The sequence below is a fragment of the Balaenoptera borealis genome (genome assembly GCF_965194805.1).
Source record: "Balaenoptera borealis genome assembly, chromosome: 11".
NCBI classification, from domain to species: Eukaryota; Metazoa; Chordata; class Mammalia; order Artiodactyla; family Balaenopteridae; genus Balaenoptera; species Balaenoptera borealis.
The window spans coordinates 104,746,515-104,761,466 of record NC_138868.1 but is presented as its reverse complement, the minus strand read 5'-3'; the positions used below and the strand labels follow the sequence as shown (position 1 = coordinate 104,761,466).

At 55.3% G+C, this 14,952-nt stretch overlaps 3 protein-coding genes across 13 annotated transcripts in view; 1 reads left to right on the top strand and 2 right to left on the bottom strand.

Moving 5' to 3' along the window:
- Window positions 1–37: 37 nt before the first annotated feature.
- FOXRED1 (FAD dependent oxidoreductase domain containing 1) lies at window positions 38–7,780 on the bottom strand. 4 transcript variants are annotated; one of them, XM_082340576.1, is made up of 11 exons: window positions 7,649–7,780; window positions 5,472–5,692; window positions 4,529–4,639; window positions 4,159–4,277; window positions 2,882–2,976; window positions 2,501–2,602; window positions 2,046–2,122; window positions 1,737–1,897; window positions 1,517–1,646; window positions 957–1,061; window positions 38–752 (listed from the first exon to the last, which is right to left on the bottom strand). In XM_082340576.1, exons 1-11 carry the CDS (start codon window positions 7,731–7,733, stop codon window positions 498–500), a joined length of 1,461 nt encoding a protein of 486 aa, XP_082196702.1. In that variant the 5' UTR covers window positions 7,734–7,780; the 3' UTR covers window positions 38–497. The 4 variants fall into 4 exon arrangements, with proteins under 4 accessions (XP_082196702.1, XP_082196704.1, XP_082196701.1 ...); XM_082340578.1 differs by having other exon boundaries at window positions 7,487–7,770; XM_082340575.1 differs by having other exon boundaries at window positions 7,526–7,767.
- A 237-nt stretch (window positions 7,781–8,017) lies between these two features.
- SRPRA (SRP receptor subunit alpha) lies at window positions 8,018–14,063 on the top strand. 2 transcript variants are annotated; one of them, XM_082340552.1, is made up of 14 exons: window positions 8,018–8,260; window positions 8,882–8,965; window positions 9,263–9,426; window positions 9,609–9,772; window positions 10,025–10,184; window positions 10,315–10,468; window positions 10,725–10,816; window positions 10,914–11,032; window positions 11,157–11,243; window positions 11,553–11,725; window positions 11,826–12,039; window positions 12,435–12,598; window positions 12,688–12,786; window positions 12,954–14,063. In XM_082340552.1, the coding sequence occupies exons 1-14, from the start codon at window positions 8,144–8,146 to the stop codon at window positions 13,080–13,082; spliced, it is 1,920 nt and encodes a 639-aa protein (XP_082196678.1). In that variant the 5' UTR covers window positions 8,018–8,143; the 3' UTR covers window positions 13,083–14,063. The 2 variants fall into 2 exon arrangements, with proteins under 2 accessions (XP_082196678.1, XP_082196679.1); XM_082340553.1 differs by lacking the exon at window positions 8,882–8,965.
- A 264-nt stretch (window positions 14,064–14,327) lies between these two features.
- The window catches only part of FAM118B (family with sequence similarity 118 member B), a 51,844-nt gene continuing 51,219 nt past the window's right edge, over window positions 14,328–14,952 (bottom strand). For all 7 annotated transcript variants that reach the window (XM_082340580.1, XM_082340586.1, XM_082340587.1 and 4 more), the window contains one exon: window positions 14,328–14,853. In XM_082340580.1, the coding sequence (XP_082196706.1) occupies window positions 14,840–14,853 (14 nt within the window). In that variant the 3' untranslated portion in view covers window positions 14,328–14,839. The remainder of the gene's footprint in view (window positions 14,854–14,952) is intronic.

The following is a 14,952-nucleotide window of genomic DNA, read 5'->3' as shown; positions in this document are numbered from 1 at the left end:
CGTGAGGTGAAAAGAGGAAGGGACAGAAGACTGAAAGGAAGGCGTCAATCACATTTATTGATCGATGAATAGGGTAAATAGACAAGTCCATAGACCTGGGCCAGGCTGCCCCAGAATGCTCCCTGCCTGGGCTCTGCCGAGAAGGGGGCAGAGGCAGTCTTTCTGGGTCGGTCCCACGAAGGAGCCAGTCCTGGGCCACGGTGCTCAGGTCCCCTGAGGTGTTCTGTCCGGCTGGGCTCCTGGTGCGTGGCATCAGCCTGGGCCATGATCAGTCCTGGGGTCCCGCCCCATCGTTCTCTGTCAGCCTGGGCCTTAGGCAGTGGTCGGCCCACCTGCCCAGCCATACGGGGGCGGGATGGCCTGGGCGAGAGGGGGGCGGAGGAGACCCTGGCGCGGTGCTGGGGAGCAATCAAGCCGTGAGGCGGTGTGAACGTGGGCCAGGGTCGGAGCCCAGGGTGACAGATGGGGCGTTGGGGCCCAGCGAAGAGCTCACAGGCTCAGATGATACAGCGCTCTTGGGCCTTCTCTCCCAAGTAAAAGCGGCTGAAGAGGAAGGGGCTCAGGTTGATGGTCTGGAAGCGGCCCTCCAGCATCACCTCTGCCACAGCCCGCCCCACGGCGGGGGCCTGCTGGAGCCCGTGGCCGCTGAAGCCCGTCGCAAAGTACATGTTGACGACGAGGGGGTGAGGGCCCACCACGCCATTCTGGTCAAAGGTGTTGTAGTCGTAGTAGCCGGCCCAAGCGCGCCGAACCTGCGGGGCACAGGACGCAGGGTCTCGGGAGGGCTGCCACGCGCTCCGCCCCACCCACTCGCGGCTGGGGTCGGCGCACGGTACCCTCCACCACCGCTGAGCACGCTCGCGGGACGGGTCCCGTGGGGCGGAGGCACAAACACAGCAGGCAGGCCCTCTCGCGGGGCCCAGGTGCTCCGGGGCCATCTGTCACCTTCCAGTTACCTTCAGAGCCTCAAAAGCTGGCACCCTCCGGGCCAGATGGGGCCACACCTTCTCCTGGAAGAAATCATGGTCCACTTCCAGGTTCCCTGGGTCTGGTTCCTCCTCCTGGGGGCAGAGGTGGGGACAAGGCTTACGTTGCCCGGGACGCACGGGCAGACCCAGGCCTCGCTGGCCTCTTTAACGTGTCTGCTTGGTAAGTGGCGGATAGGGGGAAGAGACCCCAAGTCAAAGCCAGAGGGGACCGTGACATCAGGACCAGCACTGGGCCCGCCAAAGAAGCCTGACTGCTCAGCGACACCCGCTCTCTGTCGTCTCCCCGGCATCCCGACCCCACAGAGCTCACCTCAGAGGCACCCCGACCCCACAGAGCTCACCTCAGAGGCACCCCGACCCCACAGAGCTCACCTCAGAGGCACCCCGACCCCACAGAGCTCACCTCAGAGGCACCCCGACCCTACAGAGCTCACCTCAGAGGCACCCCGACCCCACAGAGCTCACCTCAGAGGCACCCCGACCCCACAGAGCTCACCTCAGAGGCACCCCGACCCCACAGAGCTCACCTCAGCGGGGCTACAGCCGCCCAGGTAGTTGTTGCCTAATCCTTCCCGGCGGAAATAGGCTCCGCTGGGGTCTGCGACAAGCGGAGCCTCCAGGCCTGGTCCCTGGGGGCAGTGCCACAAGTACACATACCTGCCGTGACCAGCGGCGTTAGAAGCGGCGAGAACAGCAACTCCCCTCCCCGACTCTCCTCTCACCCCCCCGCGGCCCTGGGCAAGTCACCTTTTCCTCGGCTCCACAGGCAGCTTGGTGCCCTGCAGGGTGCCAGGCGGCCCCCTCCCAACGCCAGCCAGCTCTGCGATTCGCCCAGACCAGGCCCCCGCTGCATTGACCACTACGGCGCATTCCACGGGCTGGTACTCCTGGCTATGGTCCACCTTCACCTATGGGCACCAGAGAGGGGGGAGGAGGGAGCGGTCCAGTTTTTCCTGAGCCTCAGTTTACCCACACTGGAAGTGGGTGGAAGAAGATCAAAATGACAGCCGTTACGTTTCTCATTTGGTAAAGGAGACACCTAGGCCGGGAACTTACATGGACTTCATGGATCCTTTTCAAAGTCACCTTCTCCCCACTGGCGGTCTCCATGTGGTTAGATGAAGAGACGAAACCTGCAGGAAAAAGGAAAGAAAATAAGCCCTTGAGGCCTCAAAGAGGAAGGAGATGGAGATTCCACTGGTTTCCTAAGGAAAGAAAGCTGGAAGGCTGGAAGCTTTCCCACAGACACTGAAGCAAAGAGACAGGGTAACCGGGATGAACTTGGCCGCACAGGACAGGAGAGTGCCAAAATCTTCAAGCAGATCACGAATCACGGACAAATGCAGTTAGGAGCCAGAGCCAGGATGCCCAGGACCAGTCCCCGGGGGAGAACCCCCTATCCTAAGCAAGCACAGGCCTTGCTCAGCCTGTGCGTGAAGGTAAGACCCAGTCTGGGCTGGCGTCCTGGCTGGCAGAGGTCACAAGCAGTGGACACGGGGCCGCAGACTCACGTGTCACCTCTCCGTGGCAGAAAAGGACCCCCATGGACTGGACCTTTCGCCGAAGCCCCTGGAGCAGACACCAGGGGTCAAACCAACCTTCGTTCTCCAACCCTGTGAGGAGAAAGAGGACGCGTGAAGGTGGGCTAGGACCCTCCTCTCCTGTTGTCTCTCCTGCACCCCTAACTCTTCTTTAGGGCTCGTAAGCTGGGGAGTCACACTGACCAACTGCACCAGAGTCAGATCCTGCGGAAGGACAGAGAGCCGGCCTGGCCCGGGGGAGGCCCTGCCAGCCAGGAGGGAAGCATTCCTCCTGGACTTGGCTGTGGGGTGCTGAGACTCGTAACCTGAGGTGCCGCTCAACCCCTGACGCCCTCTGCAAGCAAGCCTCACCATAAGATGCCAAAGCCACTCCCTCTGTGTTTATCCAGGGAAACTTCTTCCGAAGCTGCTCCGGAGACATCAGACAAACTTTGGCTCCTTCTTGCCTGGAGAAATGTGTGGGTCTACGTATGTGTGCTGGGTGAGTGTACGGGGGGAGAAGTATGGGCCCCAGCTCCACAAGTCACCTCCTTCATGTCACTCCTCTGCCCCCAACTCCCCACGTAGCCTCCTTGCTTCCTGGAAAAGAGCAAGCTCCTAGTCAAGGCTCTTCAGCATCTGACCCCCCCTTTCCTTTACGACACCCTAGCCTCCCTTTGGCCACGCTAAACACCTTATCACCCCCTAACTGTTCCTCGTCCTTTCACAACAGGGCGGGTCACTCTGTTCCCTCCACTCCTTCTGCCCAGGACAGCCTTCCCGTCCACCTCCTAGAACAATCCTGCTCACCAGCACAACTGTCTCCTTCTGGGACCCTCATGCCCAAAGGCAGCATTGTATGCGCTAAAAGGACACACTCACAAGCCAGACTGCCTGGTTCAAGTCCCAGCGCCACCGCTTACTAGCTCTGGGGGCCTCAGTTTTCCCACATGTAAAATGGGCATGTTCTGATGATTAAACGAGTTAATATTTATAATGCATTTAGGATGTGACCTGATGTCGCTAGTGAAACTCGTAGAAGGTTCTGCTGAAGGGTCTCAGGCACAGTGATCAACCTGCCTGCCCAGCCATACGGGGGCGGGATGGCCTGGGCGAGAGGGGGGCGGAGGAGACCCTGGCGCGGTGCTGGGGAGCAACCTAGCCGTGAGGAGGTGTGAACCCGGGCCGGGATTAGAGCCCAGGGTGACAGATGGGGCGTCGGGGCCCAGTGAAGAGCTCACAGGCTCAGATGATAGTCCTGACTGACTGGTCATGAGACCCACGGCCTTTTACACGAGTCCCGGTATGGCCGGCAAAGCCTACGAGCTTAGCTCTCCAGCTTAGAGAAAACATTTGCAGATTTGTGGGCCCCTCCCCAGAGATCCTGACTTATTAGGAGGGATGTGTCCTGGGTGGTTCTCATCACCTGGGAATTTAGGAACCACCACGGCAGCGCTTTGTCCGTGTCTGTGTCACAGCACTTAGCACAGGGCATCGGAGGTCTGCCTGTGTCCGTCTTCCTGACGGACTGAGCTCCTAGGGAGCAGGGCCTGTCTCATTGGCTCTGTCACCCCGGCTCCGAAAGTGAGTCAGAGCCCACTGCGTGTGGGCAGCTGAGACGCAGCATGGCAGCCGTGCCGGGCGCCCACCTCTGCACTTTCACGTTGTTTTCCATGATCGTAGCCCCCTCCTCTGAAGCCAGAAAGAGGTAACCAGAGGGGTTGAACTGGAGGTCCAGGGGAGGGTCATCGACCACGGCCAGGTACTCCTGTGTGCAAAGAAAAGGTCCTCCAAGAAGCTGACTTCAAGAAGGGAGGGAGAGCTTTCCTGGCTTTCTCACCACAGCCCCCGGGCTCGGTGCCCCGACCCAGAGGGAAGCCCTCTCCGGGCACCGCCACTGGGAAGAAAACCGGGGGTTCCAACTCCTAGGTGCCCATGCTCGCCCAGCCAGCTGGGCTGCTCCCCTCTCTGGGCTAAAGGAGGGGTCACCACCCCACCCCCAAATCTCACAGCACGTACATTGATGTTCCGGAGAAATTCGACCGAAAAGAGGGAGAGCTGGATGTTCTCAGGCAACGAGAACTGCTGGCGAATCCCACCCACAGAAAGCACGGTGGAGGCCTGGGAATACTGTGGAAAGACAAGAGAAGGCGACGTGGGCCCTGTTCCACGCGAGCAGAATACTGTACTGGAGGGTGACAGTCACATACCCAAAGGTAGTTTTTTTTTGGCCGCGCTACTGCTTGCGGGATCTTAGTTCCCTGACCAGGGATGGAACCTGGGCCACCTGCAGTGGAGGTGCGGAGTCTTAACCACTGGACCGCCAGGGAAGTCCCACGTACCCAAAGTTAAAGGGGAGCCCTACTTGCAAGTTTATAATCTAAACTTGCATAAACCTATATGCAAGTCCATCAGCAGCCCATCAAGGACAATAGCTATTAAAATCCTTACTAGAAGATACACAGAGCAGAGAGGCTCAGTCATCTAAAAAGGGCTGGGCGCCGTCGTACAACATGGTAATGGCCTGGAAGTACAAGGCAGGAGACTGACGTTTGCTCTACTGATTGGAAAACAGAGGGATGTGGCCAAAGGAGCAAGATTCGTGACTAGCTGACGGTGGTAAACAGGAACAATTAAAGCGCAAAAACCTCAGAAGTAATGTAACCTACAAGGGCATCGTGACAGCTGTTTGTTAACCACAGCTTGAATGCAGGCCAGACCTCTGAGATCACAAGACATACAACGTTGTGAAATTTGCTTCCAAAAGCAAAAACCTTATTGTCAAGGTCTCTGGTTTGAGGGAGGAAGAACCTGGGGCTATTTCTCAACAAGGGCCAAAGCACAGTCCCTGCCCTTTGGCCCTTCAAAGAATGAGGTCTTTCCTCTCCTCTCCTCCCCTTGAGTCCTTAAGAAAATACGAGTCTGCACCCCACTCCTGACTCTGCCCCACCCCAGGCCTCACCGTGTGGTCCCGCTCCACCACCAGCACCCGAATGGCACCTTGCTGCTTCTCCAACCTCTTCAGCCAATAGGCTACGGACAGGCCAACCACCCCACCGCCAACAATCACCACATCGGAGTGTTCGGGGGGCAGGTGGCTGGTGTCACACAGTGGACTCCAGGCCCCTCCAGGAAGGATGGACTGGATCTTCTTCTTAATCTCCGACACCTTTCCATCCCAGTCTGTGGGATACAGTTATGGTCAAAGAGGGCCATACATCTCCTTTTCAGGAGGTGGAGGGGGTGTGTGTGTTAGAGGATGGGCACAGGAGAAGGTGGGCTAAACTGATCACCGAGTTTTCAGTCCTCACTGCCATTCCTTCTCACGAGGCCAACTCGCACCCAGCAGCACTCCACAGCTTGGCTTCATGTTCTCTACACCAGAGTCTCGCTTCCTTTGAGTGCATTATACCCAGCACTGCAAGATTCAACTTCCTAAAACTGACACTCTCTAGTCTCTCCATTGGCTAGGGGACTTACACATATTTCTCTCCTGTGCAGACCTCTCTCTCCCCTGAGCGCGGGCTCCTGGACCAAGAGGTCCCGGCACACCTAGAGCTGCACTGCCCTCTAAAGCACGGACCTCTGAGTGGCACCTTATCCTGGATATCCATCACCATCAGCAAACCTACATTCATGTTGTCTGTTATCAAGTCCTGATGACTTTGCCTCTTAAATATCTCCCCAATCTGCCCAATCTGTCCCCTTTTTTTCCCCATCTCTACCACCACTGCCCTAGACCAAACCATGACGTCTCTCCCACCTAAACTGTTAAAAGCTCCTGTTTCCACTCATTCCCCTCTTGTCCAACCCCCCAGCTTCTTTTCTATATCACAGCTAGAATGATCTTTTCTAAACACTAATTTAATCACACACTCTCTTGCTTAAAACCCTCCAGTGGGTTTCCATTACCCTAAGGATAAAAGTCCAAAATCTTTCACGTGGCCTGTGAGACACTGCATGATCTGGCTCCTGTTTGCCCTGTCCTCCCCGAACCTTCCAGCCTCAGCCCCTTCATTCCTGCCACAGGGGATCCACACAGGTGTTCTCCCTGCTTTGAAACTCTGTGCCCACTTCTTTGCCCAGTTAACTCCTTGCTTCCTTTAGATCTCAGCTCAGTTATCATTTTCTCAGGGATGCCTTCTTTCCTGACCCCCTAGACTATGCCAAGTTCTCCTGTCACGCTATCTCATAGCTCCGTGAACCGCTCTTTTGCAGCATGCAACACACTTGCAACTTTATCTGTGATTGCTTCATGCTGTACTATGTCTACCTTCTCCATAGAATCTCCAGTCTAGAACAGTACCTGGCACATCCTAAGTGCTCAATAAATGTCTTGAATACATGAATCCTTTTGTCTTTCACACCTAACTCACAAATCTCCAAGTCTTCTCTCACTGTCTCCAATTCAAAGTTCAAACTCTTCTCAGCATTCGAATCTTTCTTTGATCTGGACTTAACCTTACCTGTCCAGAGTACATTTCATACTACTACTCAAACTCTCTATCTGGATGGCCTTTGCTAATTCCTCGCACAAGAACAATACTTTCCTCCTCCTAACCTTTGCTCAGTTCCCCAGAACCTGGAACTCATGCTTTCCTTGAGCCAGTAAACATCATCTTTCAAGGCTGATCTCCGTTCCCACCTGCTCCATGTACTGCTACAATTACACTAGCTACTGGCACTGGCAGTGCAGGGTACCCTCCGAGTTGGGTTCTCTCCAGTCTTGAACCGGTCTACTAAAGCCTTCCCTCTCCAGCTACACTTCAGGCACCTGCAGGACATCTATCGAATCCTCTCTTTCTCTCCTTTCCTCCTTCACGGCCACAACGCTAAGCACAGCATCCTGCACGCGAGCAGGACTTCATGCACTTCTGTGCCACCAATGAATCAGCCCGGCTGCTATTCTGGTGGTAAGCTCAGGCACAGAAGGATCTGGGATTTGTCACCTGAGAAAGGCGACCCTGGGATCCATACCCCTGTCCAGGCTCTACCAGCTCCGGCAGGCAAGGTTACCTCCTGCTCCCAGCGACCCGCTGTCTTCCCAGCGCGGACCGGGACCTCGAGTCCTGAAGGTCACATGGCTGGAGACTGGGGACACCCCAGAACCACGACACCCTCCGCTGCCCTCAGCTTTACCCAGAGTAGAGCCTCCTCTGTGTGTGCCTAGCCTCCGGCCCAAGAGGCCCGGGCCCAAGCCGAACCGCAGCGCCCCCCGAAGCATGGCCCTGCTGCTCTTGGCCGCTAAGTGAGGGGCGCCCTACCCTGGCACGGTCGCAGCCCGCCGTCACTGCTACGCGTCTCCGACTGTTCATTCGAGCGCGCCCATTGGCCAGCGACCCCTCCGGGTCCCACCCCTCCACCCTATAGGCGGCCGTACTGTCCCTTGACTGCCTGAGAGCCCCGCCCAGGCCCGCCCCCACCCGCCATTGGCGAGCCCGGCGTCTACGTCGGTCTTGCGCGCCCGCTGGCCGAGCTGGGGAGGGACCCAGGCCACTGCGCTGAGCGGAAGTGCGGCTGAGCAGGTTTCCGGGGCCGCTGGTGTGACGTGTCCCGCTCTTGGCGCAGCAGGAAGCGGCGGCGATCGCGGCCTGAGTTCCCGGCGCCGGCCCCGGCTCCTTTCCCGCTGCCGCCATGCTCGACTTCTTCACCATTTTCTCCAAAGGCGGGCTCGTGCTCTGGTGCTTCCAGGGCGTGAGCGACTCATGCACCGGGCCAGTTAACGCCTTGATTCGTTCCGTGTTGCTGCAGGTACTGCCCCCGCGGCATCAGAACTCCGGGCTCGTCCCCCTGACCCGGTCCCTAGTCCCCCTCGACTGATCCCGTGCCTCCCTCCCACCCCGTCGGCCCACCTCAAACTGGCCGCTCACTCGTAACTGTGACTCCACTTCTTTCTCCCGCCCCCATCAGACCATCCGGCAACTTTGCGCTGTCCCCTCCCCCTCCTCTTTCTGGGACTCTGGCCGGAATCCGTAGCCTATTGAGACTTACCGTCGTTCCCTCCATTCGCCCCCAGCAGCTTGGTTTTATGTTGTTTCGAAGGCCGGGTGAGATCATGGATGGGAAAACGTCCTTTAAGAACTGTAGATAGTGTACAGCTGCTAGTAAGTCTGATTGTTTATATGAGATGAGGACTCCTTCCTTTCTGGCTCGCACGTGTCCTCCCCTCCCACCTCTTTGCCCCTTTCCCCCAGGCTTGCTCTCTCCTTTTCTCGCAGAAGGAATGCTGAAGAGCAGCTCCCCTGAATCTTCTCGCTCTGGGGACAGGTTTGAGTTTGGGGGAATGTCTAGTTCTTCTCCAAAGGCAATTCTGGAGAGGCCCAAGTCTAGGTGTTGGGACAGTCTGAACTCTGAGACATACTCTTTTTCCAGGAAAGGGGAGGTAACAACTCCTTCACCCATGAGGCACTCACGCTCAAGTATAAACTGGACAACCAGTTTGAGCTGGTGTTTGTGGTAAGTGGGGGTATTTTAGAGGGGCAATGATTACAGTCACCACGGAGTCCTGATTATTCAGAAAACCCTGATTAATTGCACCCAGTGTTTATGATGAAGTAACTGAGAAGACACGGAGGGTGGAGGGGGAAAGGGGAGACGCTCTCGGGCCCAGTCAGAGGGCTTGGCTGCTCCTCAGGTCAGGGAAACCTGCCAGGTGGCTGAGCCAGTCTCTGAAGGCCTAGGTTGAGTTGGCTTCCCTCTGTTCTGGGCTGGCATGTGAGCAGATCTCTTGGCTCTGTTTCTTTCCCTGAACAGGTAGGTTTTCAGAAGATCCTAACACTGACGTACGTAGACAAGCTGATAGACGATGTGCACCGGCTGTTTCGTGACAAGTACCGCACTGAGATCCAACAGCAAAGTGCCTTAAGTCTACTGAATGGCACTTTTGATTTCCAAAATGACTTTCTGCAGCTGCTTCGGTGAGAGGCCTCCCCTCTCCAAAATCAATTTCTGTGACTTGAGCTTCCTTCCTTCCCGAGGGTGGGTGAAGGGTAGTATGTTGTGGATTGAAAGGCACTCCTGAGTTTGCTGCCCAGTTCTGGTTGTCCTCTGGGTGTGAGGGCCCTTTTCCTGGATTTGGACTGTTCCCTTTTCTCTTCAGTGAAGCAGAGGAGAGCAGTAAGGTCCGTGCTCCCACAACCATGAAGAAATTTGAAGATTCTGAAAAGGCCAAGAAACCTGTGAGGTCCATGATTGAGACACGGGGTGAAAAGCCTAAGGAAAAAGCCAAGAACAGCAAAAAAAACAAGGGGGCCAAGAAGGAAGGTGAGTTTGAACTTGGACACCTGGGGGCATGAGAAGTTGTTAAGGTGGGCTGGAGTGGTTCCCCGCCCTTGCCTTTGTCATTGTGTGCCTCCCTCGCTCGGGTGCCCACCACCCTCACCATCGTCCCCGGTCCTCGCGATCCCCCAGATGTGTGTTCCTAGTTTCGTCTTACTGATTTGGAAGGCTTTTCCCCATTTGTCTATTTTGTTGGAATTTGGTCTTTTTTTCCCCAGTGAGTTTTCTCCTTGGCAGGTTCTGATGGCCCTTTGGCTACCAGCAAAGCAGTCCCTGCAGAAAAGTCTGGTCTCCCAGTGGGGCCTGAGAACGGGATAGAACTTTCCAAAGAGGAACTGATCCGCAGGAAGCGAGAAGAGTTCATTCAGAAGCATGGGAGGGGTATGGAGAAGTCCAGGTGAGCATTCCAGCTTTTGCCATACGTACTGCTATCTAGACACGTTGTGGGGAGGGAGTCCTTGTCTCTGGGGTGGATGTTTCCTCTCCTGCTTCTTCATCGGAACCCTTTGTGCTGTAACCCTTTGCAGCAAGTCCAGTAAGTCAGACGCTCCCAAGGAGAAGGGCAAAAAAGCGCCCCGGGTGTGGGCGCTGGGTGGCTCTGCTAACAAGGAAGCCCTGGACTACAGCGCTCCGACCGCCAACGGGGCCCCCGAGGGGGCCCCGCCCGAGGACATCAACTTGGTAAGAGGCAGCAGGGCCAGAGTGAAGGCCAATGTCAATAAGAAATGGGGGAGGAAGGGGAGATGAGGAGGGCAGTACTGTTGACTTCTTGGAGCGAGGGGTGAGTTACATTTGGAGCTTCTGAGGGGTGAGTTACTTTGGGAGCTTCCTGAATCGAAGAGGTGGAGAGCAGTGTAGACAGGGTAAATCCAGGCTTTTCCCCCCACAGCCCATCGTGTTCTTGATCCCATCTCCTTCCTTTCCACATACCCTCCAGATTCGAGGGACTGGGTCTGGGAGGCAGCTTCAGGATCTGGACTGCAGCAGCTCAGATGACGAAGGGGCCGCTCAAAACTCCACCAAACCTAGGTAGGGGATCCCAGGTGGTGGCTGGTGGGTGTGGCTCCAGAACCGAGGAGACTTGCCTGCTGGCCACATGTGCACCTGTGACCCTCTGTGCCTGCAGTGCTACCAAGGGGACTCTGGGTGGCATGTTCGGGATGCTGAAGGGCCTTGTGGGTTCCAAGAGCTTGAGTCGTGAAGACATGGAATCTGTGCTGGACAAGATGCGTGACCACCTCATTGGTGAGTCAGCAACGGGTGGACTCGTGTTTCTGGGGTAGGGACGGTGCGGGGCAGAATGGCGGTACCACAGGGGTGGTTCACTGCTGCTGGAGCACTCATACCGCGCCTGTGCCCCTCTTCTCAGCCAAGAACGTGGCAGCAGACATTGCAGTCCAACTCTGTGAATCTGTTGCGAACAAGCTGGAGGGGAAGGTGATGGGGACGTTCAGCAGTAAGTATCTCGCTGGGCCTGGAAGTGCTGGGTGGGCGTTACGCACCCCAGCAGGCCGCCGCGTCCACCTCCACTCTTCCTAGGTGCGTGACTTTTGACAGATCCCGTAACATCTAAATTTCTGTTTCGTAACTTAGACTTTGGGTGTTGATGACCTCTAAATTAGGAGGATTTAAATGAACTAATACTTGTAAAGTGCTTAGGATTCCTGGGCAGGCTCCTAGTTCCCTTAGCTCAGAAAGGGGCTGGGCATTCCTGGAGCACATTACTGGGGCTTCACGGGTATATGTACCTCTCCCCCCACCTCAGCGGTGACTTCCACCGTAAAGCTAGCTCTCCAGGAGTCCCTGGTGCAGATTCTGCAGCCACAGCGCCGTGTGGACATGCTCCGGGATATCATGGACGCCCAGCGTCATCAGCGCCCTTACGTGGTCACCTTCTGTGGTGTGAACGGCGTGGGCAAGTCTACTAACCTTGCCAAGGTCGGTGCAGTTCCGCAGCCCGTCTCTGACATCACTTCTTCACTCTGCATTTCCTGGCAACTCTGGGTCTAGGTGACAGTTTTCTTTGCCTCTTTTGCAGATTTCCTTCTGGCTGTTAGAGAATGGCTTCAGTGTCCTCATTGCTGCCTGTGATACATTCCGTGCTGGGGCTGTGGAGCAGCTGCGGACACACACCCGGCGTTTGCACGCCCTGCACCCCCCCGAGAATCACGGTGGCCGCGCCATGGTGCAGTTGTTTGAGAAGGGCTACGGCAAGGATGCCGCTGGCATCGCCATGGAAGCCATTGCCTTTGGTACAGTGCACAGAAAGCTGGGGGGCTTGTCTGGGCCCCTTTTCTCCTTGGGTTCTCTTGGAACTTGCAGAGGACCAGGGTTACCCTACCACCAACTTTCTGCTCAGTGACAGGTCAGGATTAGTGACGTGCCGTGCTCTGCTTTGGGGTAACAAGTGTAGTTGCAGGCAACCTAGTATATTTGTTTATCTCTATTTGGTCACCTTTATCCTACCGCCATCCTTTTCCTAAATATGCCTGATGGCCGAGTATGGGAATTTTTTCTTACACTACCTTGTAACCTAAGGAAAATAAACAGGTAGACTTCTAATATGGCCAGTGTGGGACTTCCTGAGAGGAAAGCTGGAAACGTGACAGTCCAGGAGTTTTGACTTGACCTCTTTTTTTCTCTCTAGCACGTAACCAAGGCTTTGATGTGGTGCTGGTGGACACAGCTGGCCGCATGCAGGACAATGCCCCTCTGATGACTGCCCTGGCCAAGCTCATTACTGTCAACACACCCGACTTGGTGCTGTTTGTGGGGGAGGCCTTAGTAGGCAATGAGGCCGTGGACCAGCTGGTGAGCGCTAGGGCTTGGTTCCCTTTCCAACCTCAGCTTTGGCCACTTTAGGTGCATCTTATTACTTACGTCATGTTCCTCCTTTCCAGGTCAAGTTCAACAGAGCCTTGGCTGACCATTCTATGGCCCAGACACCTCGGCTCATTGATGGCATTGTCCTTACCAAATTTGATACCATCGACGACAAGGTAAATATGGAGGACACAGGGCAAAGTGGGACTGGGAGACGGGAATGGCCATCCTTCACAAGGGAGCAGAGGCTCTAAGGGCACACTGGCTCCACAGCCTCCTGTTGCTAAGGGAGTGACAAGGAGTGGCCTGGGGTTGACTGGGTATTCCCCTTTCTCTGCTTCAGGTGGGAGCTGCTATTTCTATGACCTACATCACAAGCAAACCCATCGTCTTTGTGGGCACCGGCCAGACCTACTGTGACCTACGCAGTCTCAACGCCAAGGCCGTGGTGGCCGCGCTCATGAAGGCTTAACGTGGCTCTCGGCCGATACCAAATCACCGCTTCCCCCCAAAGCCCCCACCCCCGTATCAAGAATGTGCTTTAGAGAACGTGAGCAACTTGTCTTCAGTGCAGTTCAAAGGCAGAGTGAGGGGAGTTCCAGGCGGGGGCTTGCAGCCCCTCCTCACCCCACTCCCTGTTCCGCCCAGCCTCCCTCTGCGAGGAGGGCCTAATCACGTTGCAGTCACTGCCCATTACCCGCCCCCAGCCCCATGCTCCTCCCCCTTCCGACTCACTCAGGCATCCCTTCACTCTGCCTACAGACTCGGTCTCATTACAGCTTTGACCAGTGGTTAGAAGATCCAGCACCAGAGCTCTGCTAGTTAAGTGTGGTCGTGGGGATGTCCAAGCATCATCCCCAGCTCCATTAGATGGAGAGACTTCCAGAGCCAGCTCTGGGTCTTGAGTGCCACCTCCCCCTAGGATACACAGCTTTCAGGTCCCTGGGGCCAGGACGACACCCCCACACTGTGGCAGTGTGTGGCCTGTTCTTAATTGCTGCTGATTCGAGGATGACCCCTGGCCCCGTTTCCCCAAAGCATCAGCTAGGCCACAGTGATGTGTTACAGATGAGTGAAAGAGGAGTCCCTGCTTCCCTCAGAGATGAAGGGAGCCGAGCTGCAGTGCTGCACTGGGCTTCTCAGCCTCCAAGATCTCCTCCCACTTCCAAAATCCAGACATAACTTTGCATGTTCCCCTTCCCAGGAGAAAACCAACTGTCAGAAGGGGAGACACACTGCCCCCTCCCCCTTCTTCACCTGGGATGGATCCTGGCTTTTCCTCATCCTCCTCTACAGTGCCTGGTAGACAAGTGCTACGTTGAATACAGACCTTGTTAAGACTTGTCCTGTAGCTTGGTATTACAGATGTGCTATTAGTGCAATAAGGTGAAGGCTGTCTGCCCAGAGAAATACATAATTTATATAAGAAAATAAATTTCATAAATAAATTGCCTTTTAGGTCTTGGAGTTATTTTACAGGAGGATTCAAAACTAAAATCCTACATCACACTAACTGTAGTTCTAGGATTTATGGTAAGAAGGGAAACAGGAATTGACAATGCTGAGGAATCAGGTAAAAATAAGTAGTTGTCCCAAGAATGAGATCACCTTTCCCCAAGGTGAAAGAAGAGAACTTTTAAAATTTAAATTCAGCTTGTACCTTTGCAGGTTAGGAGTTTTCTAAAGTGACTCAAAGTAGAGGTGGGGCCCTGGGAAGTAAATGAACAAGCTTTTAATACAGCTCAATTATGTAAAATACTGTACACTGTAAAAGATCTAGAAAACTAGAGCTTCAAGCCATGTTTTAAAAAAGCCATTAAGCTTAATTGAAAAACCAAGTATAGAGTACAAAACTGCAACAAGGGCCGCGGCGATCCCGTGGCATCTAGATCCCGAGTCCTTCATGCAGAGCTGTGGCCATAGTCAGTAGAGATGTCCCGTGGATCTGCCGTGTGGACACAGGCCTGTCCAGCCTGGGGGTGGGGCAGGGCGACTTCCGGGTCCCTTGTCACTTGGGTATTGAACTGGAACAGGCCGCGGAGGATCAGGAACCAGCCGGCGCAGCACGAAGGGATAAGCTGCGACACCCGCCCACCAACCCCGGCCTTCAGCCTCTGTGTTCTGGTACTTCCTAGGAGCTGCTTTGGGTTCTTGTGAGTTTACTTGTTAAACACTGTCCACGGTAGGCCCTTACAGCTTGGTCTAATGGTGGTGATTCCTCTAGCCCTCTCATGTACTACAGTCTGTGGAGAGAGAGAAGGGAGAGAGTAAGTGAAGTTTCACAAAACAGGTTTACACATCTAAAGCTGCAGAAATTAAAGTCAAGCTTAACCCTTCAGAAG

Bases quoted from the DNA above. Each gene is read 5' to 3' on its own strand.
- FOXRED1 (XM_082340575.1), bottom strand. From the start codon at position 7,733: ATGCTTCGGGGGGCGCTGCGGTTCGGCTTGGGCCCGGGCCTCTTGGGC. The intron at 4,640-5,471 runs GTGAGGCCTGGG...GTCTTTCCACAG, and splicing joins TGGTGGAGCGGGACCACACG to TATTCCCAGGCCTCCACCGT. The intron at 1,062-1,516 runs GTGAGCTCTGTG...CTCTGCCCCCAG, and splicing joins GCGGCTGTAGCCCCGCTGAG to GAGGAGGAACCAGACCCAGG.
- SRPRA (XM_082340552.1), top strand. From the start codon at position 8,144: ATGCTCGACTTCTTCACCATTTTCTCCAAAGGCGGGCTCGTGCTCTGG. The intron at 10,469-10,724 runs GTAAGAGGCAGC...CATACCCTCCAG, and splicing joins CGCCCGAGGACATCAACTTG to ATTCGAGGGACTGGGTCTGG. The intron at 11,033-11,156 runs GTGAGTCAGCAA...CCCTCTTCTCAG, and splicing joins GATGCGTGACCACCTCATTG to CCAAGAACGTGGCAGCAGAC.